Below are 22667 nucleotides of genomic sequence, written 5' to 3'. Positions count from 1 at the left end.
CTTAATCACAATCCTGTATTAAAATGTGAATAATCTTGCTAATACTACTATTACAACACTAGTCGGAGTCTATATCTATTGATGCTTTTCTTCCAAAGTCATTACTCTGAAAAAGTGAATCAAGAAGTGCGTTTTGTGATTTGTGCTCTTGCTTGATTTGTTCCGCGGACGGATCGACCTTAGGCTGAGCTTTGGCTTGTTCCGTCTTGTCTAACTCTGGAATTGTGTTTAGCCAGTCAAAAGATTTTGGTTGTGCACCTTCAAACAGTGGTGACTCGCTTCTGTTCTCCCTCAACCTCTGGCTCTCGAGCATTGCAAATATCTCATCCTCATCGTCATCACTGAGTGCATCCTCATCATATTTCTTCTCGTTCTCTTCTAGTCTTCTTACTTGATTCTCAATTTCGTCGATGTTGTTCGCTTTAGGTCTAGGTTTTGACGCAAATACTTTGTCATCCAAATTGTTATACTGATCAGCATTCTCTTCGTAAACTTTCTGTGGATCAGCGTGAGCTACGTTGTATATCTCATCATCGTCACCATCCTTGAGCCATTTTACACGACCTTGCTCGTCTTGTTCACATCTCCAAGGTCTATTGTCAGAGCTTACGTTTTCACTGCCTATCATACTCTCTCCATAATGCATAGGGCCATACTTGCGCGGATCTATCATGATCTGCTTAGATTTCTTTGGTGGTTTCGGAGCTTTTGAGTCGTTTGAAGATTTCGATGGATCTCTAGACGTGGATGGCACTGGAACAGGATGATCAGGGCGTATGTGTATTGGATGTATGAGGTGCTTAGCGGGAGTGATGTACCAGCCCTATTTGAATGGTTAGAAGGCCTATTGTGATTGGGAAAGACTCACATTTCTCCATTTTGCATTGTAAGGTGTTGTCAAGCGCATATCCTTTGCGTAGGTCTTGAGGTTGCCTCTTAATTTCTTTTGGAGAAGTCTTCTCACTCGCTTAAACTCCTTCCTGCGCTCCTTTTCTGCAGCTTTCTCTTTGTCTATTTCCAATCTAGTAATATAGTTGGGCCTTGCTTCGCTGATCCTCAACTTAGCGTCCTTCCAGTGCGAGTTGGAGAATGTTTGCATCACTGGAGAAATCTAAGTAATTTGATAGAACAATGGGATAGACATACGCTTATTAAGTTGTGCCTGGTTTGCTTGGAAGTTCATGAAGCAATATTTGCGTGGATCACCATTACCATCCCTGCCACAATCTTCGACGCTTAAAACGCTACCAAATCTGCTAAATCTATTCTCCAAGTCTTTGAGCGTGATAGATGGCGTCATTCCCGCAATATGCAGCCGCCTTGTGACCTCCATCCTGATTATCTTGGTCGTTTTATGCGAACCGGGCTTTCTTCGTAACAATCGACGATGACGACGGCGACAACGTCAGCTGTGAAAAGACAGTCAGCTGCATTCGATAACACAGAATTGAGCTATTATAAATCTGAGCACGAGATCAAGGAGGAGCAGCTGGCTCAGAAGATACGTAACAACTACAACGGCGAGAACGTGCACGAAGACTCCTCAGATGCTCTCTATGATAATCTTGATAGGTATGTCGGTGTATTGTAGCGATTCTACCGCTCATTTACCAAAGATATGGATTCTTTTTCCACAATTATGAGAACAAGCAGCGACTTACTATTCTCTACAAGACTAAACATAACCCGTCATCTAAGAGGCCTTCTAAGTCTCACAAGACAAGACCAGAAAGTGAACTCGATAAGACAAAGGTGGTGAACAAGTACTTGAAGGGCATGGATACTTTGTCCACCAAAGAAATCAACAGGATTGAAAAGTGGAGAAACATGTTACAGCCTAAACAACGTGACTACGGTCGTAATATAAGGCGTTGGAGGTTGCGACGCAGCTACAGTGAAAGCACCTTAGCTAGGCGTCTCGTCAAGGGCGTACCAGACAGGTGGAGAGCCGCGGCTTGGGAGTCTATGCTGCTTCAGAATATACAAAAGCAGGGACTTTTTCCAAGACCTTATTACAACTCGAATGCGTCCGTATCCAGTGAAAAAATTAGCATGCGAACACCTTCAACAAGATCAATCTCTACAGTCGATGAAGACGTGGAAGGAGGCTCTAGTAACTCAGGGAATTCGAGCAAATCAGTCATAGAATCCCTCATAAGACAGTATTATGATAGACAAGCTGAGCCGTCGAGCTACGATATACAGATAGATTTAGACGTACCTAGAACGATAAGTGGTCACATACTATTTCACAGCAGGTATGGGTTAGGTCAACGCAACTTATTTCACGTGCTACATGCATTTTCCCTACAGCCGAATGGATATTGTCAGGGAATGGGCCCGATAGCTGCTACATTGCTGTGTTATTACGAACCTGAAAAGGCTTACGCAATGTTAACTTTACTAGACAAGTATTACGGAATGCACAACGTATTCAAACATGGGTTCCCTGGTTTGCTTGAACATCTGCACGTACAGGATGAAATTGTCAAGCTGACAATGCCAAAAGTGTTTGTAAAGCTAGATGAGGAGAATGTACCACCAACTTCATATGCTACTAAATGGTACATTACGCTATTCGCAAACACAGTACCGTTCAAAACCCAAATAAGATTTTGGGATTTGATGATATTCTACGGTCCAGATGCTGTTGTTGCGTTTTCAATATCCATCCTATGGTCATTGAGGCATAACATAATAGACAAGGAATCCAACTTTGAGACAATACTCACCAGTTTGTCTAACTTTTTCATACCGGAAGATGAAGATAATTTGATGGAGACGTGCTCTTCAATACTAAATGACTCCCACATAAGAAGCAAGATGGACCAATCTAGAGACAAGTATAGAAAAGAGCAATAAACGGAAATGTGCCTGTGATACCAAACCTGTAATACATTATTTGTCTTATATAATAATTATTCTATTTAATCAATTGACGTGGATCCTTTTAATAAAGTTGACCTTGTTGCCGCCCTGAGTTGCCGCTGATCGCCGTGGTTCAGGCACTGACAGGCCATAGCGCAAGGCAAATGGAATGGGTGAGTTAATGACCAACAAGCACTGAGGGAATATACAAAACCACCTCATACCACTAATTGTACCTCTCTGATTCCGACGTTGATGACCTCACGGACATGTTCGTCACATTTGAGTGACAGGCTAGGCAGCCTAAGCTTGCAGCTAGATTCATTTCCAATATCAGAAAAAGCGCTTAAAAGTGGAGACAAAATCTCGAAGCTACTCAATATGCTGGTGAAGGATCACTCGCTTGAGGCTGCTTCCAAAGCATTAGACAGCCTAGATATAAAGCAGGGCGAGAGTGAGCTTGAGTGGCTTTTGCTTGCCAGAGTTACGCTGGTGCTGTATGATAACGTCGGCGAGACGCTGCTTCATCACTCAGTAAGGCTGAATGATTTGAGTAATTTTTGGGAAAGAATGCTCGAATCTCGTTTCAAGTCGTACAATTATCTATTACAAAGTGGGTGAGCCATTACAGATCAAGATTCTAACCTAAAATCCTCCAGCTTTGCCCAATCGCGCTTTTAACTACGCCAAGAATGCCCAACCATCTATGTTTTCCCTTTTTCCTTATAGCCAAGCTGGATTATCGCTTAATCTGCGCACGCTCACTTCCAGACCCCTCAATTTGCTCAAGTTTGAGTTACAGTCCCATGTGGATGATTTGGGAGCGTTGAAGGATGAAATTGCCAACTCTGTCGGTATGTTAGCATCGTTTGATGGACTTAAGTATGGATTTGGACCCGGAAATGGTGGCGTCAGCGGTAGAAGTCTCGGTGGTGACCTTAACAGCTGGATCAAACATTTAACGAGCGTGTTGAGCTCACTTGATAAGGAAAAAAGCGTAAAAGTAAGCGAATCAACCTCATTTAAAGCAATCTTGGACAATTTAAAGACGCTTGTGAATAGCGTTATACCATCTCACACAACCAGCATTCAACAGCGCGTGCAAGATCACAAAAGACCATCCACGCTCATTCGCAATTGGCCAAAATTTGTCGTCGGTCCCCCTCTTCTGCTCATTGCAGCTAGGGTGGTGCTGAGATCGCAAGACGCTGTAAAGGCGTACTTGAGAGATGCTAGTGAGACTGTAAAAGGGTTCATACAAAGTTGGGTTGTAGAGCCTGCATCACACATAATCAGTACTATCAGATTCGGTGGTCATGGATTGGGCGTCACTGAAGCTGGTCTCGAGAGTGACATAGCTAGTCTGGAGAGAATGGTGAAAGAGTTAGGCAAAGACAATCTCAAACTATCTGATGCACAACTACTGGAGCTAGGTGAGAACGTCCGCAAAGGTGACTTGTCAGCTGTGCTACAAGTGTATGAAAACGAGATGAAGACGCCATTCAAATCAGCATTGTTCGGTCAACTGGTCAGAGCGCTGCTGATTCAGATACAAAAAGTCAAGTGCGATGTCGACACTACTATGACCAAACTAGACGCCCTCCTCAAGTCGCAAGAGCTGACATTCGGCTTTGTGGGAGTTGCGCCATCGCTCGCGATTGTCTACTTTGTTGGTAGTTGGCTATCGCGTGGATTAGGATTGGTAATTGGCAAAAAAGAGCTCTCTTTGAGACGTCGTCTTGAGCTGTTTGAGTGTATCAGGCGGATAGACTGTCTGCTCGTGCCATCGTCACAGTCACCACTGCCACAACAGACACTGGGTCACCTTTTGCTTGCTACATCAATAATGCGCAAAAGTACATCAGATATCAATGACAAGCGTCTGCGGAGAGGCTTGTGCGAAGACTTAGCATCCTTAGAGGCACCACAACTCCAAGTGATCGATAAGAGAGCAGTGGTCGAGCGCATGTGGAGATGCTGGGGTGGTAAGCTCGGGTGGAATCAAGCAATCGGGTGAACAAGTGGAGTGTGCTATTTATGAAAAGATTTTAGAGAGATTGGAATGTTGATGCATGAATCGATTAATCGGGAACGTTGAACCATACGAACATGTGCACGCTTATGCATGACAAATGTTTCAGTAATGATGATTACTGCGTTTTGATGCATCTGCCGAAAGAGTCGGCTATGAAACACCCTAATTCTGGGAGAGGAGTATGTGGAATGATTGCAAGTAGATTTAGTTGTATTATTCATAAAGTTTTATTTGCCAGCATTCACGCTCTATCCACCCGTAAAGCCATCACGGTTGTCTCAAAATTAGCGTTTAATTACGGAACTTGTCTGAGATGATAATGCGGATTGATAGTGTCAACTGAAAAACATTCAAAAAGCAATACAAAGCATATATAAACGCTGTTTAAGAAGCCGGTGTAGATTCATACATATTAATAACGCACGGACTTACAAATTGACGAATTAAGGGCACAGAATCAGTGACAGCGAGTGCAGTATCAGTTGCAGTAAAGTGCATCGGCGTTGGATTGCGATCAGTGCTGCAGATAGCGGGTCCGATATGCGTGTATCCGTCTGCTCCTATCTGATAAGGAGTGGTCCTGATAAGAGTATGTCAATAATCGGATGTCTTAAGGTTGAAAATTGGCAGAATTGAGTGGCGAGAGTACCACCAATGAAATCTCAAGGTCAAAATGTATCTATAAGGCATTAATTCGATCGTAAATTCGCCCGTTCCTGAAGAATTAAAAATATTTAAATGAGATTCTTAGATTGACATTTCACCTCTCTTCACACAAATCCCGAGGAGTGTACCACAAAATGCCCAGCAAGATTGCTGAACGCCTTTCGAATTGGAATGAATCGGCAAACGACAGGATCGCGGATAGTTGGTTTGGACGTTACTTCAGATTGGATGGTTCTGGTGAGTGGGCTGTTGCAATGGCAAACGAGGCTAAGCGTTCTGGCAGGCCACAAGAAGGCACGCGCTGGTGCTAAGTTCACCCAAGAAATTCGTGCTGGAATTACAACATTCGGTGCGTCTTCTCTGGTAATGGAGCTACTCCACTGACAAAATATTAGTTGCTATGGCTTACATTATCTCTGTAAACTCAAATATTCTTAGACAGTGCGGTGGTACTTGCAGATGCTCCGACTACGCTCAAGGCTGCGACGACCCCGGGTACAGTTCTTGCACAGAAGACTTTTACAGGGATATGATTACTGCAACATCTGCTATCTCTTGCATTGGTTCTTTGTTAATGGGCCTTATGGCTAATCTCCCTGTCGCCGTCGGTCCTGGTTTGGGTCTTAACGCCTACTTCGCAAACGCTGTCGTCGGTCCAAATAACAGTGGTAGAGTTAACTACGAAACTGCGCTTGGTGCTGTCTTCTTGGAAGGTGTCATCTTTGTCGTTTTGGCTATGCTCGGTGTTCGTGCTTGGCTTGCTCGTTTGGTTCCTCGTTCTGTTGCACTCGCCGCAGGTGCTGGTATCGGTTTCTACGTTGCTTTTGTCGGACTTTCGGGTTCTGGTTTGAACGTCATCGGAAAAGACCCTTCAAATATCGTTGGTTTGGCCGGTTGTCCAGATGGATCTTCTTCATGCGGTGATTCTGTTACTATGAGATCACCTACCATGTGGCTTGGTATATTCTGCGGTGGTGTAGTAACTGTGTACATGATGCTCTACCGTGTCAAGGGTGCCATGTTCCTCGGTATCATTTTAGTTTCTATCATTTCATGGCCAAGACCAACTCCAGTGACTTATTTCCCGTACACCGATGAAGGTCAATCGAGATTCGACTTCTTCAAGCAAGTCGTCACATACAGGTCAATCAAGCAATCAGCCGGTGTCCTCAACTTTGACTACGGCGATGGTCATACATGGATCGCTCTCATTTCCTTCCTCTATGTCGATTTGCTCGATGCAACTGGAACTCTTTACTCCATGGCTAGATTTGCCGGTGTCATGAACGAGCGCACACTCGACTTTGAAAACTCAACAATGGCTTACACTGCTGATGGTTTATCCATTTTGATTGGTTCTACCATGGGCAGTTCGCCAGCTACAGCTTTCATTGAATCTGCTGCTGGTATCGCTGAAGGTGGTAAAACTGGTATCACCGCCCTCACATGTTCAGTCTTTTTCTTCATTTCTATTTTCTTCGGACCAATTTTCGCATCCTTCCCATCATGGGCAACTGGTGGTACACTGGTCATTGTCGGATCACTGATGGCGAAGAACATTGTTGATATCAACTGGGGATATCTCGGAGATGCCATTCCAGCGTTCTTAACAGTCATTATGATGCCACTCTCGTACAACATTGCTTATGGTCTTATTGCTGGTATTTGCTCATACGTTGCACTCAACTCCATTCCAGCTGCTATTAGATACCTCACCAAGAACAAGATCTCACCACCAGACTGGGACCGCAAGGATGTCTATTGGGAAACTCAAAGAGCATACTTTGTTCCACCTTGGATGAAGCGTCTCGCTAAAGGTGACAAGAGGTTCTGGAGGGGAGATGACGACGATGAAAGCTATTATGATGATGACTATCAACAAGAAATGGAGGCTGAATCTATTACTTCTTCCATGAGAAGAGAAAGATTGAGATCTTCAGGTGGCACGTCTAGATTTGATGAAAAGTCATTCGACGATGATAGTGATGAACACGACAAGACACATACAGTTCACAGCGTTCCATTAGAATCGCCAAACATCCAAAACACGGAGAACGAAGTGCATTACAAGCACTAGTTTGTTTAATTGTTCAAATTCAGCTCACTCATCTCTAATATTTTTTTATTATCTCTCACCGGGTTAGATGCTCTAATAGTAGAAACAATCTCACATTCGGATAACTTGTATACTCACCTTCCTTTTATTATCCATATACGCTGTACAAAATTTTCGTCGGATTTTCATCGGAGCTCCAGTCTTATCTGATATATGTAGTCATATGTCGGTTGCTACCCGACTTGAATATGTCTAAAACAAATGTAGTGATTATCGGTGGCGGTATAGTTGGAGTGTGTACCGCTTACTATCTAAGCAAAGAAGACAACGTGGATGTGACTATAGTTGAAAACGCTGAAATTGCCGGTGCAGCTTCTGGTAAAGCAGGCGGTTTCCTAGCTAAAGATTGGCACGCAAGTGCGACTGAGAGTTTAGGGTATCTGTCCTACGACTTACATAAAAGGCTTGCTGAAGAACTCGACGGCAGAACGCGCTGGCATTATAGAGCTCTTCAAACATCCAATGTCGTCTTAAAAGCAACACAAGCTACTGGAAATTCCAAGCCGAAAGCTAATGTGGTGCATGATGGCGAGGAGGTGTGTGCATAGCATAACTTTAGTCAAATGTCTCATTATACAATTAGCCATTCAGACCTCGACCACCACCCAAGGGCGAGTCCAACATCGATTGGATCTCAAAGCCATTAGAGGATGCAAGAGGTGTGATTAGCCATGAGATGGTGTCAGATGAGGATACCACTGCTCAGGTGGAGCCATATCTATTCACAACGAGTATTTTAGAAGAAGCGAAAAAGAATGGCGTCAAAGTAGTTAAAGGCTCAGTGAAGGAATACGTGAACAAATCTGTTACGCTGGAAAGCGGGGAGAGCATTCCTGCTGATAAGCTTGTATTAGCAGCTGGACCATGGACATCGAGTGTTTTTGACACACTGTTCGACACTCAAGCCCATCTTCCGATTGAGGCGTTGCCTGGCTACTCACTTGTTCTTCGTCCGACGTCTATGCCATCAGCTCATGCCGCATTCACCACTATCCTCGGCTACGATAGTGTAGAGAATGCAATGAGCGGCACGCCAGAGTTGTTCAGTCGATTGGATGGGACTGTATATGTTGCTGGCGAGAACGAAGGGCCAGAGCTACCTCCAAATGCTGGACAAGTTGCAGAGCTTGCCCTAACACAGGAAGAAAGATGGGACAAGCTGCGAGCTGCCGTGTACGAACTTGGTCCTTCACTAGCCGGTGCAGAGGTAGTTAAGAAGCAGGTGAGTCTTAGGCAGCTTTAAGTGCTTCTTTAACCCTTGTAGCTATGCTACCGCCCAATAACCTACAAGAAACGCCCTATGATATCTTCATTGAAGAGCTTGGTTGGCGATGATGTTTTTGTCGCCTCCGGCATGGGTCCCTGGGGGATCTCACTCGGACCTGGGACTGGACTAGTTCTTTCTGAGCTAGTTTTAGGCAAAGCACACAGTGCAGATGTGTCAAAACTCTCGGTTGAAAATTTTGAGACATGATGTAAATAGCAAATGTATGATTAACTGGAGATTTCTATTAATCCGAATGCCTATGTCTACTCCGCATAGTGAAGTTTGGCGGGATTGAGAGATGAGTCTAACCTCACAGCAAACATCTCAGTCTCAGCGAGAACGATAATGAGACCATCCCCGACGAGGACGAAGTTGGCAGATGTGGTTCCAATGTTGATCAAGCCCAATAACTCACCGCGCTTATCCCACACTGCGACGCCATCACCAACGCCAGACCAAACGTTACCCTCATCATCGCAATGTATACCATCTGGAACACCCGTCAATGCATGTGCGAAGATACGACGGTTGTTGAATGTGAGGAAGCCATCTTCGTTCTTGATGTCGTATGCGTATATACTGGCTGGAAGATGAGTGTTGACAGTGCCATTTTGAGCACCTGTGTCCGTGCTGCGGGGTGTGTTAATCCGAAGATTATATTCTACCACTCTACGCTCCACACTTACACATAGGCTACCGACTCATCTGGACTCAATGCTATACCATTAGGATGCACAAAGTCTGTAGCTAACGGCCTAACCTTGCCAGTATCCATGTCGAATGCGTAAACCATTTCCGGCAGTTCTGGGAACGGTGCGAAATCTTGCAAGAACCCATAAAGACTGTCAACGAAGATGACTTGGTTGGATGAATGGATCTGCGAAGCATTAAGTAAGCTTGAGACCGAAATGTATTAGAAAACGCACCTTGAGATCATTAAGAGAGTCGAATCGCTGTGAATATCGAATATCACATCGCGTTAGATCTTGTCTCAGAAAAACCTTTCACTCACTCTGCCATAAAAGCTTGTCAGAAGGGGAGTGGTAGTGTTCGTTTCAGGCTGGTAGCGGAAAAGACCAGGCTCGACACCGGCGTTCTCGCGGCCCTCTGTCGCAATAATCATTGAATCGTTTAGATATGGCGCCATACCGTTTATCATTTGAATCCGGTCACTTGGTTCGTTGTATGTGACAGTAATATTACCATCGCCGTGCAATTCCTCAATCTCTGTTAAGTTTACATGCAGTAGTCTGTTATTCCGATCCGGGCCACTGCCACCACTGCCTGCATTAGAACTGAAGTATACAAGATCGCCTCGAACAAGTGGAGCTTCGTGGAATGCGTTGAATGAGTCGTTGGCAGATTTCGCGATGGAATGGATCGTTGGCTCATCACCCACTATCTGCTTGAACTTCTCATCGAATATTTGTATCCTAGGGAAGGTGTCATCCTCGACGAAGAACGGCGCATCGAAGCTGCGATTTCCAGGAATTTCGTTAGTCGAGTAGGGCGCTGAAAGGTCAACCACTGGAACTTGAGCAGACTGAGCAGATTCAGATTGCGCTGAGGCAGCAACAGCTAAAAAGAGTGCAGCAGTTGCTTGTGTGATTTTATAGTGAAGCATTTCTGTAATCAAGATGGTTGATGCTCGGAGCAGAAGTTTCGCTGGTTTTCGGTATTTTTTTGTGCGTCAAGACCGGAATGAACTTTTATATTAAGCCAAGTAGCCACGTGAAGTATAATTTTGACATGCGGAATCACGCTCTAGCTGAAGCTGCAACCTTATCTCGCGCAATCTAACGTCAAGATAAGACGTCATTTGTGATTTAAAGTATCTAGTAGCATAAATTACAAACTTCTGGTGATTCTATATCTGCTGAGCGAGTATCTCGACAACTTAGCCCCTCTTCTATACACCCCCGATTTTCTCGAGCTATTCCATACCTTGCCCCACTCTATAATCAGTCTTTTGATCTGTTCGCTGTCGTATGTCCTATACGGACCAGGTTGACTATTAAGTTTAGACCAGAACGATCTGTTGTATTCTTGATATACTTTCAGCTTCATTCTGCGTTTCTTCATCAAGCGTACTGCATCCCTGAGCTGCTTGGTGGGGTGTGTAACATGCTTCACTGCCTCATCTGCCTCTCTATACATACCGTGATAGTCGTAGAGACGGTAGAGCGTTGCGAGAGTGCCATCGTCGAGCCGTGTAGTATCCTCACCCAACCACTTACTAAATTTGAGTGCTTTAGCTGGCATACGCGCATCGAGGTGTGTCTTGATGAGTACTTGCGTCGTACGCACTCCCACCTTCATTTTCTTGGTTAGCATCCAATCAAACATCTCACAAGCCTCCTGAAACATCCCAGCCTTGGCATATCCGGCCATTATGGTTGAAAACATAGCAGAATTAGGCTGTACACCCGATCTAGCTGCCTGACTTATTATCGATTGCGCTAATTCAAAGTTGCGATTTTGAGTCGCACCTCCTATCAATGCGCCGAAATGATATTTGTTGGGTCTGTAGCCGCTGCCAATTACTTCCTTCAACATGGCCTTGGCTTCGTCGAAATCACCAGCTACTGCCAACAGACGCATCTTGATAGCTACCGACATACTGTCATCGTTCATGCCCTTGTTTTCGAGATATTCTTGCATTCTTGATATGGATTCGTACGAAGGTATATATGTTGGCGATTTTCTACCTACACCAGGTGTGCGTCTCTGTATTCCCTTAGATGGATCGTATACCAATGCCTTTACGTGATCAGAAGTCGAGAGACGTATAATGTTGAATAGGCGCGTATTTAGTGTAATTCTATGCGACGACATATTGATGAATTTGTTGAGAAGTCGTATAAGTTTAGAAGGCGGCATATGCAAGTCATGCAGATGATGCAAAATTAGTTCCAATGTCTTTTGATCAGGTTTGCGACGGAACCGCCTGAACAGTCTTAGAGCCATGTATAAGCCATCCATTCCCATCGTTAAGAGACTACCTTTAAGTAAAGCATTGATAGATTTTGTCGTAGTGCGTATCTGACCATTCCTGAGCTTCCACAGTGCAGTGGATGTTTCTCCATTGGAGACGTACGCACTCACTAGCGCAGCTTCGACATGACGGTTATCTCTGACTATATATCGTCTGTAATCTTCGTAGTAGGATATAGCCCGTGCGAGATTGTTATTGCGAGCGTAAATCTGTATAATTATTGCATATGTCGCTGCATCCGGCAAGGGTTTCTTGAAAGCAATATTACGCGACTCCAAAGCATCCTTAACTAGCTCCTCTAATGAGTCTGTATTTGGCCTTATGGAGTGGTTGAAGAATTTCTCGAATATCCTCAACGCTAATCTGTCATCTTCGGCGTCGATACGTAACATCATGAGTGCATTCAAGACCCTTGCATCGGCATTCAAACCAAGTCTGGCAGTATCGTTGAGAGCGTTATGTTCCAGAGTAGTGTCTATGCCGAGTGTTCTATATGCGCGCAGAATCGCGAGATGAGTGGCGACGTTATCAGTGTAGCCACTTCTATGCATCTGTGCGAGGTAAAATTTCGACTGAGCGAGGTTACCGTTGAGAAGATGTCCAAATATGAGGGCATGGTAGGTATCCTGGTTTGGGGATATGTTGAAATGCTCGAATTCGACTAAATTAAGCGCATTGAATTCCTCACAAGCAATAGAGCAGCGTAGACGTATATTGAGAATACCGACAGTTGGAATATCGTCGTAAGCCATCATGGAGAGAGTGCGTAGAGCCAACGCGTTATGTTGGGACGCTTCCATGGACTGAGCAACGAACTCCATGACATCAACACCAACATACCTATTAAGGCGCTTCAAGGAACGTATAATCTTAAGTGCACGGTCATATTCACCGATATGGGTGAAAACTCTGGCGAACAACTCGACGACGCTAGTGTCGTAAGGTACAGCGTCTATTCTGCGGGAATATTTGAATAGGAGCAGAACGGCGTCGAGAGTACGCTGATCGGGTATTGGGTCAGCAAGGATAAGTTCGAGGGTGTAAGACACGGCGTAAGGAGGAAAAGAAGGCGTGGTTGAAGAAAAGTAATGAAGTTTGAGAGTGCTGATAATGGTTTGGTAGCTTCCAGAGCTCAAAGCTTGATTGAGGTTTGAGTGGGAGTCCTTTAAGGATTTCGTGGTTGACGGTGTTGTTGTTGCCACTGTCTGACTTGTGGAGGGAGTTGAGCTTGTTGGAGTGTTTTGTAGTGTGCTGTAGAAGCTGTGAGTATTATATGAATGTACGGTAGCCATCAATTCACCTGTATTGGCTGTGGCCTGAGAAGCTCGTGAGGTTAAGCGGTGAAATTAGGCAATAGCACTCACTGTAGCTCGATACAAATGCATTAAAGTCTTTTAATTGATATCTCAGTAGAGCTAGCCTTGTACGCCCACTGAGCATATGAGCGTAGATTGTTAAGAATACTTTCAACGCGATTAACAGTCATTATATTCAATTCAATAGAGAATTTCAACCCTCTACTGCAATACTTTTTTATTCGAATTTGCTTCTAAATTTGAAGGGAGAAGACAAATTTCAATGCACGAACTTCTAAACACATTTCCAAAGACAAGCCTATAAGATTTCAAGCTATATTTGTAGCGAATTCATGCAAACTTTCTGTACATTACAATTAGGCTTTGACACCGTTAGCTGCGATTGGTGCAGGTGGGTTTGCAGGGTTACCGCCAGCTCTTGGGTCCATTTGGGAAACAACAGCTGGGTTGACCTTCTTGCCATCTCTGAAACGAGGTCTTGCTGGTGGGCTTCTCTTACGACGGTCCTCACGGCTTCTGACTCTAACGATTCTAGAGTGGATAGCGCAAGAAACGCAGTAAGCGACCTTAAGGTAGAGCTTTGGAACGACGTATTCAGCGTAGACGGAGGCATCAGAGATATCTCTGACAGCGGCAGCTTCGACCATGTTTCTATGAGGGATTAGTAGGTTGATCTGACTGTAGAAACTACTCAAACTCACCTCACAGTGAATCTCTTGATGGCCTTGTCCTTTGGCACCATACGGCGACAGTTGGAGCAACGGACACCCTTGACGTGACCTCTTGAAGCGCCTGGCTTGTTACGACCGTGAGCACGTCTCTTGAATGGCACTAAGAGGTGTGTTAGAGGGGGTAGTGTAGGGAATCCAGGAGAAGGAGCGGCGTGAAGCAAGAAGCAGGAGAAAAAGCAGCACCAACAACACCACCAACACCGCCGAAGAACGAGAAACAACGAGAATGTAATATAAATTCAATAAGCTAATCCCTTATCCGCTACCACGCATGCTTTCTCCCATTTCTATACTTACTGACAACTACGTAAAGCTTGAAGAAAGTTTCATCCAAATTTTGCCTTCCCATCGAAAAATATAAGATAAAAATTTATTGTGAAATGAGTGGACGGTGAATATATTTTATTTAAAAGTACAGAGCGCTAGAGTATATCCTTTGTATTTCTCTGTGTGCTGTTTATACGACTGTGAAGGTTGTCGTGGGATATGCTCTGGCTTTACATGAATAGAGGGGCTTGAAGCTTGAGCGCGTATCCATGAGCATGATCAATTCAATTCATGCTTTATATCGTCATCCTCTGGGCTTGTTGATGTGCGTGTCTGTGGCTGTAATGTGATATAAATATCAAGTAAAATACAATCAAATGAATCCAAATAAAGCGATATGAAGATATATCAATGTATATTTACTCATCATTTACAATTTCTTTGCTAATTTTAATCCAGTTACTGATTGCGTGCTAATACTCGATTGGGTGAAATCTTCTTCGGTTAGCAAGTGTTGTTACTAAGTGATTGTGATTACGCCTTATTCCAACCCCACTTAATAAAAATGGCTGTGTGTACTCATACCATCCTCAACACCCACAGACTCACCAGATATGCAGATTTTCAAGAAACCTGGCTTCTACAGCACTGTAACATACGCAGGCCTGGTTGCCAATATCTTGACACTATGCGAGCCTGGTGAGTTGCATGATACCTATCAAGCGCCTTCTAACGCCACACAGGAATGTTTGATTGTGAGCTCAACTAACAGCCAATTTACACCCTCACTCACACTATCCTCTAAAGGCATCGGTAATCTTGGCGCAGGTGGTTTCGGTAGTGTCAAAGCTATCGCCGTAGCCAACGCACTCGTATACGGCCTCATGACTGTCGGTATCCTGCTATCTGCACCTGTTATATCGTATATCGGCCTCAAACCGGTGCTTATTCTTGGATGCGCCTTCTTCTGCGTCTGTGGGTGGCTCTTAATGTGCCGTATTCGTTCTAATTCAACCCAGATGGCGCCGCGTTGTACTACAACTCCATCGCCCACAACGACGGATTTCTTATAGGTGGAAGTGTACTCTGTGGAATTAGGTATGTGTTCACAACACTCACTTGATTACCCGCTAACAACCACCAGCGCCGCTGCATTCTGGGCTGCCGAGGGTACCATCTTCTCATCACTCCCATCCAATGACGATAGAGGACGCTACTTGGCGTTGTGGGGTGTGGCCAAGAACCTTGCACCTCTCGCACTTGGTGGTTCCATCAGTTTAGGCTTCAACGTACACTCGTACGACTCAGGCAAAGTAAATCCCAACGTCTACATTGTCTTCTTCAGCTTGATGGCTGCTGGCTTTGCAATAGCCTTCCTCTTCCCCAACCCATCCAACATTTACAGACGCGACGGATCGAAAGTAGAAATGCGCCAAACAGATGGATTGGTGACTGAGATGACGCGCACGTTGAAGGCTTTTAGAGAACCACGCGTTTTCATGCTCCTACCTCTCTTCTTCATGAGCTACTTTTACTACGCTTATCAGTCCAACTACACGAGTTTGTACTTTAACGTACGCACACGTGCACTCTCCAGCTTTATTAGCCCATTCGGTGCCATTATCAGCTCCGTCCTGATGGGCTTCTACCTCGATAGCAAGCGCTGGAGTGAGAAGACCAAAGGCCTGACTATGTTGGCCATTCTTTTCTTCTGCGAGATGGGTCTGTGGACTTGGATAGCTGTTATTAGATCGATTTACGGTACAAATAACTCAGTTGCGCTCGATTTCACTGGTGCTTCCTATGAATTTAACAGAGCTTTCCCTGTCGTCTTTTTTATGACTTTCGTCGGTCAGGTGAGTTGGCGACGGCTCCAAATACAACCTTCTAATCCTCTGCAGGGCTCTCAAAATTACCTCTATTGGGTTGTGGGCCACTATGCGTGTGGTGTGAACAACCTCTCTACCTACGTTTGTATCCTGCGTTCGGCAGAGGCGTTGGGTCAGACGGTAGCATGGGCCATCAGCCAGAGAGTAGATACTACATCGACGGTGCACATCTACATTAACTTCATCGGTCTTTTCGTAGGTATTATACTGGCTATTCCCGTCGTCGCGAAGCTGCATTACTATGAGAAGGACGAGAACGAGTTTGTAAATTACAACCTCTCGGATCAGGAATCACCGAGGTTGTCTATAGACGAGAAGGGCGACGGAGAAGCCGGCAAGGCTTCCAAGTGAGGCGACCTATGGCGGAACGGATTCTTCTCTTCACTTTTCACTTTTCACTTTTCACTTTCCACCTTTTATTTCACTTGAGACTTGCACTTCCACGCATAGAACGGAACAATTCAACTAACGATATCTTATTTCCAACATAATAGGATCATACCAATCAATTTCACTGCCTCGGATCGTATAGATATTGCACATAACAAAACACCTGCATTGTCAACATGTATATAATTAGATATACGCATACATAAGCGCATACAGAGATGCACAAATTCACATCAACTCCGCCTAATGCTTAGTGTTGGATCGTTGAGCGAAAGGGTATGCACGATGAACAACCTGGTATGTCTCAGCATCCCGCACAGCTTCCCCAGCAGAGACTTCCTTCTTACACGCAACCCACACGAAACCTCAGTGAGATTGAAGTAGAAAACTGCGAAAAGGGCACCGATAGCCCAGCCTACGATGATCTGGTTGGTGGTGTGGTAGCTGAGGTGGTGTCGACTGTAAGCGACGAGGAGAGCGACGGCACAAGCACACCACGCCTGCAAATCTACCCTTCCCAGACGAGTGTACTGGTGTAGCAGTATGAAAGTGGCTGTATACGCTGCGAACTGAGCGTGAGAGGAAGGCATACCATAACCATTGCCGATAGCTGGGATTTTGGCTATTAGCGCTATATAAACAAAGAAACCGTATTCTCACTTTGTCTGCGTATTCTGAATAACCGCTTGAGCACCAAATTCAGCCCCTCGTTGGCGAGCTGTCCGGCGAACGCGTTGAGAATAACAGCGTCTCTGTTGAAATATACCAAGGCAGCATATGCGCTGAGAGTGCTGCGTGGTGTGAGCGGTCGTGGTGTATCCCAGGGCTATGCGCACACAAAGGGCAACAACGTGACGTGAGCCAGAAGAAAGCTGACGTGGGAGTCCAGCGTATATTGCACGTAAGTTAAATCCAAATGCGTGAGTGCTGCCATTCCGATGGATCGATTTGATTGGTTGAGTTCGTTGGTGATTAACAGCCATCTCCATCTCCTCGGATGGGCATCTATCAGCGCCGGAAAATGCAGCAAGCGGGACAGGACAAGGAGAAAGAGGAACAACTGAAGGCCACTGAGCTTCAGGTGAAATTGAGGCACGATCCTCGCCGTAAATCATATTCGGTGGTGCGTAGAAGCTTATTACTCGATTCGCTGCTTAATCTTGGCAGGTTGCGCCAGGAACGCCGTTGCACGAGAGTGGGTAGAACGTCTTCTCGTGTACTCCCGGCTTTTCTCACAGTACTCAATTTCAGTCGACTTGTCCGAAGTACGCAGCTCGATCGACACGCACACACTCCCTCACGCCCCACAGATCCCTTTCCTTCAACACGCTCAAGCACACAGCGAAAACGACAAAGCCAACCGCAAAGGCGCGTTCAAGCGCACGAAACGCGTCGTGAAAACTAGACGCTTCCTCTTACCCCTATTTCTCAGCATTGGGTTTGCATTGGCATCTATAATACTCGCCCCTCTCCCAAATGGACTGGCTGATCTGCCTGACTTTGATCTATCCGGTCTGGGCGCTCAGTGGGAGTACCTCTTCGATGACCTCACCACACGCATCAGTGATGCTAAGCTCTGGTTCAGCTCGCGCGGTTTCAAAACTGGTTTGGCAGCTGCTGAAGATGGCCTTACTGCTAACAGCCCTTTGATGCTCTTCCCGGGTGTAATCACTACCGGTCTCGAGTCCTGGTCAACAGATGCAGGCAGCCTGGCGAGTTTCAGACAGCGGATCTGGGGTACACATACGTGGGTCTGTTCTTCAGATTGTATTTTAGCACGCTCATACATGTTAGCATGTTTAAGAGTATTTTCGCGGATAAAAATGAGTGGATTAGACAAATTTCTCTCGATTGGTGGGTGGAAATATTAGCGGCGGAGTGCGTTCCTAATCCGAGAAAGCGACACTGGTTTAGATCCTGCTGGTGTACGCGTCAGACCTGCGCAAGGTCTCGATGCGGCGAGTATGTTCATGCAAGGGTGAGTGGGCGTCTACTAGCAACAACTCTCTAATGACCCACTAAGATACTGGGTCTGGAGACCCATTATAGAGAATCTGGCATGCATCAATTGTGAGTGGAGAAATACGCAATACCAACATTAACACAGCCCAGACGATACAAATAGTAGGTTCTTTCATACACTAGTACACTACTTGGCCATCTAATATGATATTCAAGATCTCGAAATGGCTGCATATGAGTGAGTGTTAGCATGTCTTCGTCTGACATTCCAATGACGTCCCTGCCAGCTGGAGACTTGCTTACACGAATCTCGAAAACCGCGACAGCTACTTCACGCGAGTAAAGAGTCGCATAGAGCTGAACAAAAAGATACACGGCAAAAAGACAATTGTGAGAGGAACTGCAGGCGTTGATTGCGTTTCGTTTCCTTAACACACCATTCAAGCTCGCTTCACATTCGATGGGTGGCACAGTTTTGCTTGTGAGTGGAGCGAGAAGAGCTCTGAGCTCAACACAGTACTAAACCACGCATAGTACTTCTTCAAATGGGTAGAAGCGGAAGGATATGGCGGGGGTGGTGATCGATGGGTAGAGGATCACATAGAGTCTCTAATAAACATATCCGGCACACTACTCGGTGTGCCCAAGGGTGAGTGGGATATTCAAAGCTAAGCTGAGCTGCCTTGTTGACGCCACCACTCCACCATCAGCTATGACAGCACTCCTTTCGGGTGAGATGAAAGACACTGTGGAGCTGAATCCCGCTGGGGCATACGCTCTCGAGAAGTTCTTCAGCAAGGAGGAGCGCGCTGATCTCTTCCGCTCGTGGTTTGGTATAGCGGGTATGTGGATGAAGGGGGGTGATGCAGTGTGGGGTGACGAGAACAGTGCGCCTGACGATCCAGCCAACACGACAGACACGTATGGTGCGTGGGTGCTCTAGTGGCGGCTACTCACTAATGTGAACAATCCAGGCCGCTTTTTATCTATACGCGACAACCACGCCGCTAACAACACTCGCACCAACTACACCATGTCCGAATCTAATCCTTACATACTAAGCAATACGCCTCAAGTTTGGCAGAAGATGATGCAGACCAACTATTCATACGGTATTGAGATCGATGAGGAAAAGGTTGGTGATGCGTGGTGTGTATGAAGACAATAAGACTCACATTTTTCTAGCTTGATGCAAACAACAATGATCCTACTAAATGGTCAAATCCCCTCGAAACGCGTCTCCCAAATGCGCCGTCGATGTCCATCTACTGTGTTTACGGTGTGGGTAAACCAACAGAAGTAAGTGGGAAGACTTTAAACCGAAAATCTAAGCAACGAACGCCTCTAATGAAATATCTTCAGCGTTCATACTATTACAGCGAAGGACCCAAGACGCATCAGCAGCTTCAGTCTGATCTCGAGGTGGGACGATGTGAGGCGGAAAATTGCACTGTTACGCATGAATCGCAAGAAGATTTGCCATTAACGTCTCAACACGCCATCGAAAATGACTTTAGCACTGACAGTACTACGCCTAGTGTATCGAATGGCGTCAAATTTGGTCAAGGCGATGGCACAGTGTCGCTTACATCTCTAGGTGCAATGTGTGCGGAAGGTTGGAGGCGCGAAGATAGACGCTACAACCCAGGCAACAGCCGGATAGTTACGTATGAAGTGGAACATCAGCCTGATAGTCTCGATCTTAGAGGTGGGGATAACACAGGCGACCATGTCGATATACTCGGCTCAACTCCCCTGAATCAAATCATTCTCAAAATCGCTGCTGGTCATGGCGACGATGTGCAAGATCACATCGTTAGCAATATAAAACAGATTAGCGAGCGGATTGATTGGGATTTGAAGAGGAGTCAGGATGTCTTGTAAGTTTGTTTTTGACAAGTATTTATGTGTTTTGTTGGCAATATTTTATCAAGGTAATTTCATAAGTGAGTGAATGAGAAATAACTCTTGTACAATTTGATATCAAGACATGTTCTTGGCGTAGGGATATGATAGCGACGCAAACCTCAGTTGAGAATGCTCCTGTCAATACGATTTTGGTACTTTTCAATTTTGGGTGTCTCGTTGAAAAGACATCAAGAAGGTCTGCTAAATTTGCCACCAACAAGGATAGTCTCACTATAATTGAAAAGATGCGAGTAAAAGTACTATAGCTTAATATTACTGTAATACACTGATAACTTGTGCATTATTATTCAGATGCAACAATACTTAAATGCACTCAAAATCTAAATCAGAATCTTAGGCTTAAAGGTATCATCGATTCAGACTTATTGAGAATGAGAAGTGGATGTACCCTTCCTCTCAACGTCCCTGCAAATCTCTGCTTAAATTTCAGAATTTTGCAGGATATTACCGTGTCTCACATACAACAGCTTTTCTATCGACAGGCTAAAAATGCAGATACAACTTTAGTTTCAACAAAGTGAAAAGTGTTCATCTATGAAATAAAGCGACATAAAAAAAATCTGTTTAATTATCTTTATAAGTTGAAAAGCACGAAAAGTGTCCATCCATAATTTCAATTTCAGTTCAACCTTGAACTTGAGCACACTAACTTTTTCGCGTTCGCTTTCCAGGTCGTGGTGAGTCATCTTCCGTCTTGACAGGTGTCGCTGTCGTTGTTGTGCTTGCAGCCGTATCAGAACCAGCTGATTTATGGGCATGAGGATTTTGAGGATTTTGTGCGCTACTGTTATCGTTGCTACTATCTTTATTTGAAATCGGCCACTGGAATGGAGTTTCTGATGAGCCACCAAATCCCTCCAAGGGGAATTGGAAGGGATCCATGAACATGGAATTTGGTAGTTGAGAGGGAGGCGCAGGAGGTGGTGGCCATGCTACAGGTGGAATGGGAGCGTACCATGGCATACCTGGCATATTAGACATGTTTGGCGATGCAAAAAACGGCGGTGGTGGATGAGAGCTATTGGGTGAGTTTGGATTGAGGAGGTGTGTTGATGGTGATAAGAAATGCTGCTGCGGTGATGGTTGAGTTGTTCTCTGTTGATGTTGCTGTTGATGTTGATGTTGCTGTTGCTGTTGCTGTTGCTGTTGTGACATCATCTGAGCTTGCATCTGCGCAAATTGCCAATTCATAAACGTTTCATTATGCTGTGGTTGAGTGTGTGAGTTTGGAGACAAGAAAGACGAAGGCATAGGATAAGGTGAAAGTGGTTTCGGGGAGATTGGTTTTGGAGATCGAGGCAGCTGCGGTGGGTGCGCTGGATGGTTTTGCGTAAATGACGGTGAAGGTGAGTGAGCATTTTCATCACCCAATTGATCGACTTGGATGCGCGGTTTGATGTCTTTATCATCTTGTCTTGCACTAACGCTAACACTCGGTGAATGAGTAGATTGATGATGTTCCATATTATCATCATGCTCATTATCTTGCTCAATATCATTATCATTGTCATCGTTCTCATTTGAATCAGTGAAATCGCGCGGCCCCCGACGCTCAGTTTCACCAGAGTGCTCCGTATACTTCATCAAAATCTTTTCAATATTTCCACTAGAGAATTCATGTAGCTTGCCGTTATTACCAAAGACAATGACAGCGACATCTGCAGAACATAGAACACCCAATTCATGTGCCTTCTTGAATAAGCCAGTCTTACGCTTTAAAAAGGTGACTGATCTATTACGATCCTCCTTCAAAGGAGCTATAGTAATCTTACGCCTGCCCTGTACCAACAAGCGTAAGAGAAAACGATTCAAGACGCGGATATTTCTTACCATTCTGTTGCGTCGCGTGTATGTTTCTATAAATTAAAGATAAACGCCTCAATCGTCCCAGTCGTGCGAGATGGATGATGATGGCGATCCTAGAGTATAAAAATAGCTGTGTCGATTATTTTTATAGAAACTTCGAATAAAGAGATGCAAATTAGATTTATAAGGTAATTTAGTTGCTAGAACTGATTTAATTCAAAAAAATTCAGCTTTGTATGCCCAACGCAAACAGACGGTGGATATCGTCGGATATTGATGAATAAGAGAATGATAGTATAAGCTGTGTGTTGGTATGTAGTTTACGCGTGTTATAGCCATTTCAAAGCAACAATCACCAAGCACCCCTCGCCACCTATCCAATAATCGGATTTCGTAAGTCTTTATCCAAGCTAGCCGAGAGAAAAGTAAA

At 44.9% G+C, this 22667-nt stretch overlaps 12 protein-coding genes across 12 annotated transcripts; 6 read left to right on the top strand and 6 right to left on the bottom strand.

The window, feature by feature from the left end:
* Positions 1–58: 58 nt before the first annotated feature.
* Positions 59–1333, bottom strand: J056_003844 (uncharacterized protein; the record flags this gene model as incomplete). Its single annotated transcript, XM_009269053.1, has 3 exons — positions 59–823; positions 869–1101; positions 1147–1333. 3 exons carry the CDS (start codon positions 1331–1333, stop codon positions 59–61), a joined length of 1185 nt encoding a protein of 394 aa, XP_009267328.1.
* A 54-nt stretch (positions 1334–1387) lies between these two features.
* J056_003843 (TBC domain-containing protein) lies at positions 1388–2862 on the top strand (the record flags this gene model as incomplete). Its single annotated transcript, XM_009269052.1, has 2 exons — positions 1388–1572; positions 1617–2862. The coding sequence occupies 2 exons, from the start codon at positions 1388–1390 to the stop codon at positions 2860–2862; spliced, it is 1431 nt and encodes a 476-aa protein (XP_009267327.1).
* Positions 2863–3123: 261 nt separating this feature from the next.
* Positions 3124–4885, top strand: J056_003842 (Nuclear control of ATPase protein 2; the record flags this gene model as incomplete). The annotated part of the gene is made up of 2 exons (XM_009269051.1): positions 3124–3481; positions 3528–4885. The coding sequence occupies 2 exons, from the start codon at positions 3124–3126 to the stop codon at positions 4883–4885; spliced, it is 1716 nt and encodes a 571-aa protein (XP_009267326.1).
* Positions 4886–5703: 818 nt separating this feature from the next.
* Positions 5704–7646, top strand: J056_003841 (Putative xanthine/uracil permease; the record flags this gene model as incomplete). Its single annotated transcript, XM_009269050.1, has 3 exons — positions 5704–5806; positions 5853–5918; positions 5965–7646. 3 exons carry the CDS (start codon positions 5704–5706, stop codon positions 7644–7646), a joined length of 1851 nt encoding a protein of 616 aa, XP_009267325.1.
* A 227-nt stretch (positions 7647–7873) lies between these two features.
* Positions 7874–9159, top strand: J056_003840 (Putative oxidoreductase C1F5.03c; the record flags this gene model as incomplete). Its single annotated transcript, XM_009269049.1, has 3 exons — positions 7874–8221; positions 8269–8907; positions 8950–9159. 3 exons carry the CDS (start codon positions 7874–7876, stop codon positions 9157–9159), a joined length of 1197 nt encoding a protein of 398 aa, XP_009267324.1.
* A 56-nt stretch (positions 9160–9215) lies between these two features.
* J056_003839 (Gluconolactonase) lies at positions 9216–10576 on the bottom strand (the record flags this gene model as incomplete). Its single annotated transcript, XM_009269048.1, has 4 exons — positions 9216–9582; positions 9639–9829; positions 9879–9905; positions 9965–10576. 4 exons carry the CDS (start codon positions 10574–10576, stop codon positions 9216–9218), a joined length of 1197 nt encoding a protein of 398 aa, XP_009267323.1.
* Positions 10577–10800: 224 nt separating this feature from the next.
* On the bottom strand, positions 10801–13387 carry J056_003838 (uncharacterized protein; the record flags this gene model as incomplete). The annotated part of the gene is made up of 3 exons (XM_009269047.1): positions 10801–13198; positions 13248–13263; positions 13312–13387. 3 exons carry the CDS (start codon positions 13385–13387, stop codon positions 10801–10803), a joined length of 2490 nt encoding a protein of 829 aa, XP_009267322.1.
* Positions 13388–13619: 232 nt separating this feature from the next.
* On the bottom strand, positions 13620–14343 carry J056_003837 (40S ribosomal protein S26-B; the record flags this gene model as incomplete). The annotated part of the gene is made up of 3 exons (XM_009269046.1): positions 13620–13914; positions 13965–14094; positions 14292–14343. 3 exons carry the CDS (start codon positions 14341–14343, stop codon positions 13620–13622), a joined length of 477 nt encoding a protein of 158 aa, XP_009267321.1.
* A 483-nt stretch (positions 14344–14826) lies between these two features.
* Positions 14827–16501, top strand: J056_003836 (UNC93-like protein; the record flags this gene model as incomplete). Its single annotated transcript, XM_009269045.1, has 7 exons — positions 14827–14832; positions 14882–14960; positions 15005–15016; positions 15069–15236; positions 15281–15359; positions 15406–16117; positions 16163–16501. 7 exons carry the CDS (start codon positions 14827–14829, stop codon positions 16499–16501), a joined length of 1395 nt encoding a protein of 464 aa, XP_009267320.1.
* A 272-nt stretch (positions 16502–16773) lies between these two features.
* J056_003835 (Dolichyldiphosphatase) lies at positions 16774–17474 on the bottom strand (the record flags this gene model as incomplete). Its single annotated transcript, XM_009269044.1, has 3 exons — positions 16774–17150; positions 17201–17331; positions 17377–17474. The coding sequence occupies 3 exons, from the start codon at positions 17472–17474 to the stop codon at positions 16774–16776; spliced, it is 606 nt and encodes a 201-aa protein (XP_009267319.1).
* An 87-nt stretch (positions 17475–17561) lies between these two features.
* Positions 17562–20386, top strand: J056_003834 (Phospholipid:diacylglycerol acyltransferase; the record flags this gene model as incomplete). The annotated part of the gene is made up of 16 exons (XM_009269043.1): positions 17562–17663; positions 17708–17735; positions 17792–17805; positions 17851–18287; positions 18335–18394; positions 18441–18518; positions 18564–18610; positions 18653–18664; positions 18719–18740; positions 18790–18892; positions 18948–18983; positions 19037–19151; positions 19213–19428; positions 19477–19637; positions 19688–19801; positions 19865–20386. 16 exons carry the CDS (start codon positions 17562–17564, stop codon positions 20384–20386), a joined length of 2067 nt encoding a protein of 688 aa, XP_009267318.1.
* A 690-nt stretch (positions 20387–21076) lies between these two features.
* On the bottom strand, positions 21077–22264 carry J056_003833 (Transcription factor SMP1; the record flags this gene model as incomplete). The annotated part of the gene is made up of 1 exon (XM_009269042.1): positions 21077–22264. The coding sequence occupies one exon, from the start codon at positions 22262–22264 to the stop codon at positions 21077–21079; it is 1188 nt and encodes a 395-aa protein (XP_009267317.1).
* Between the last annotated feature and the right edge of the window lie 403 nt (positions 22265–22667).

Source organism: Wallemia ichthyophaga (genome assembly GCF_000400465.1).
Source record: "Wallemia ichthyophaga EXF-994 unplaced genomic scaffold scaffold6, whole genome shotgun sequence".
Taxonomy (NCBI): Eukaryota; Fungi; Basidiomycota; class Wallemiomycetes; order Wallemiales; family Wallemiaceae; genus Wallemia; species Wallemia ichthyophaga.
The sequence above is the reverse complement of the archived record's forward strand: the minus strand, read 5'-3'. Positions and strand labels throughout refer to the sequence as shown.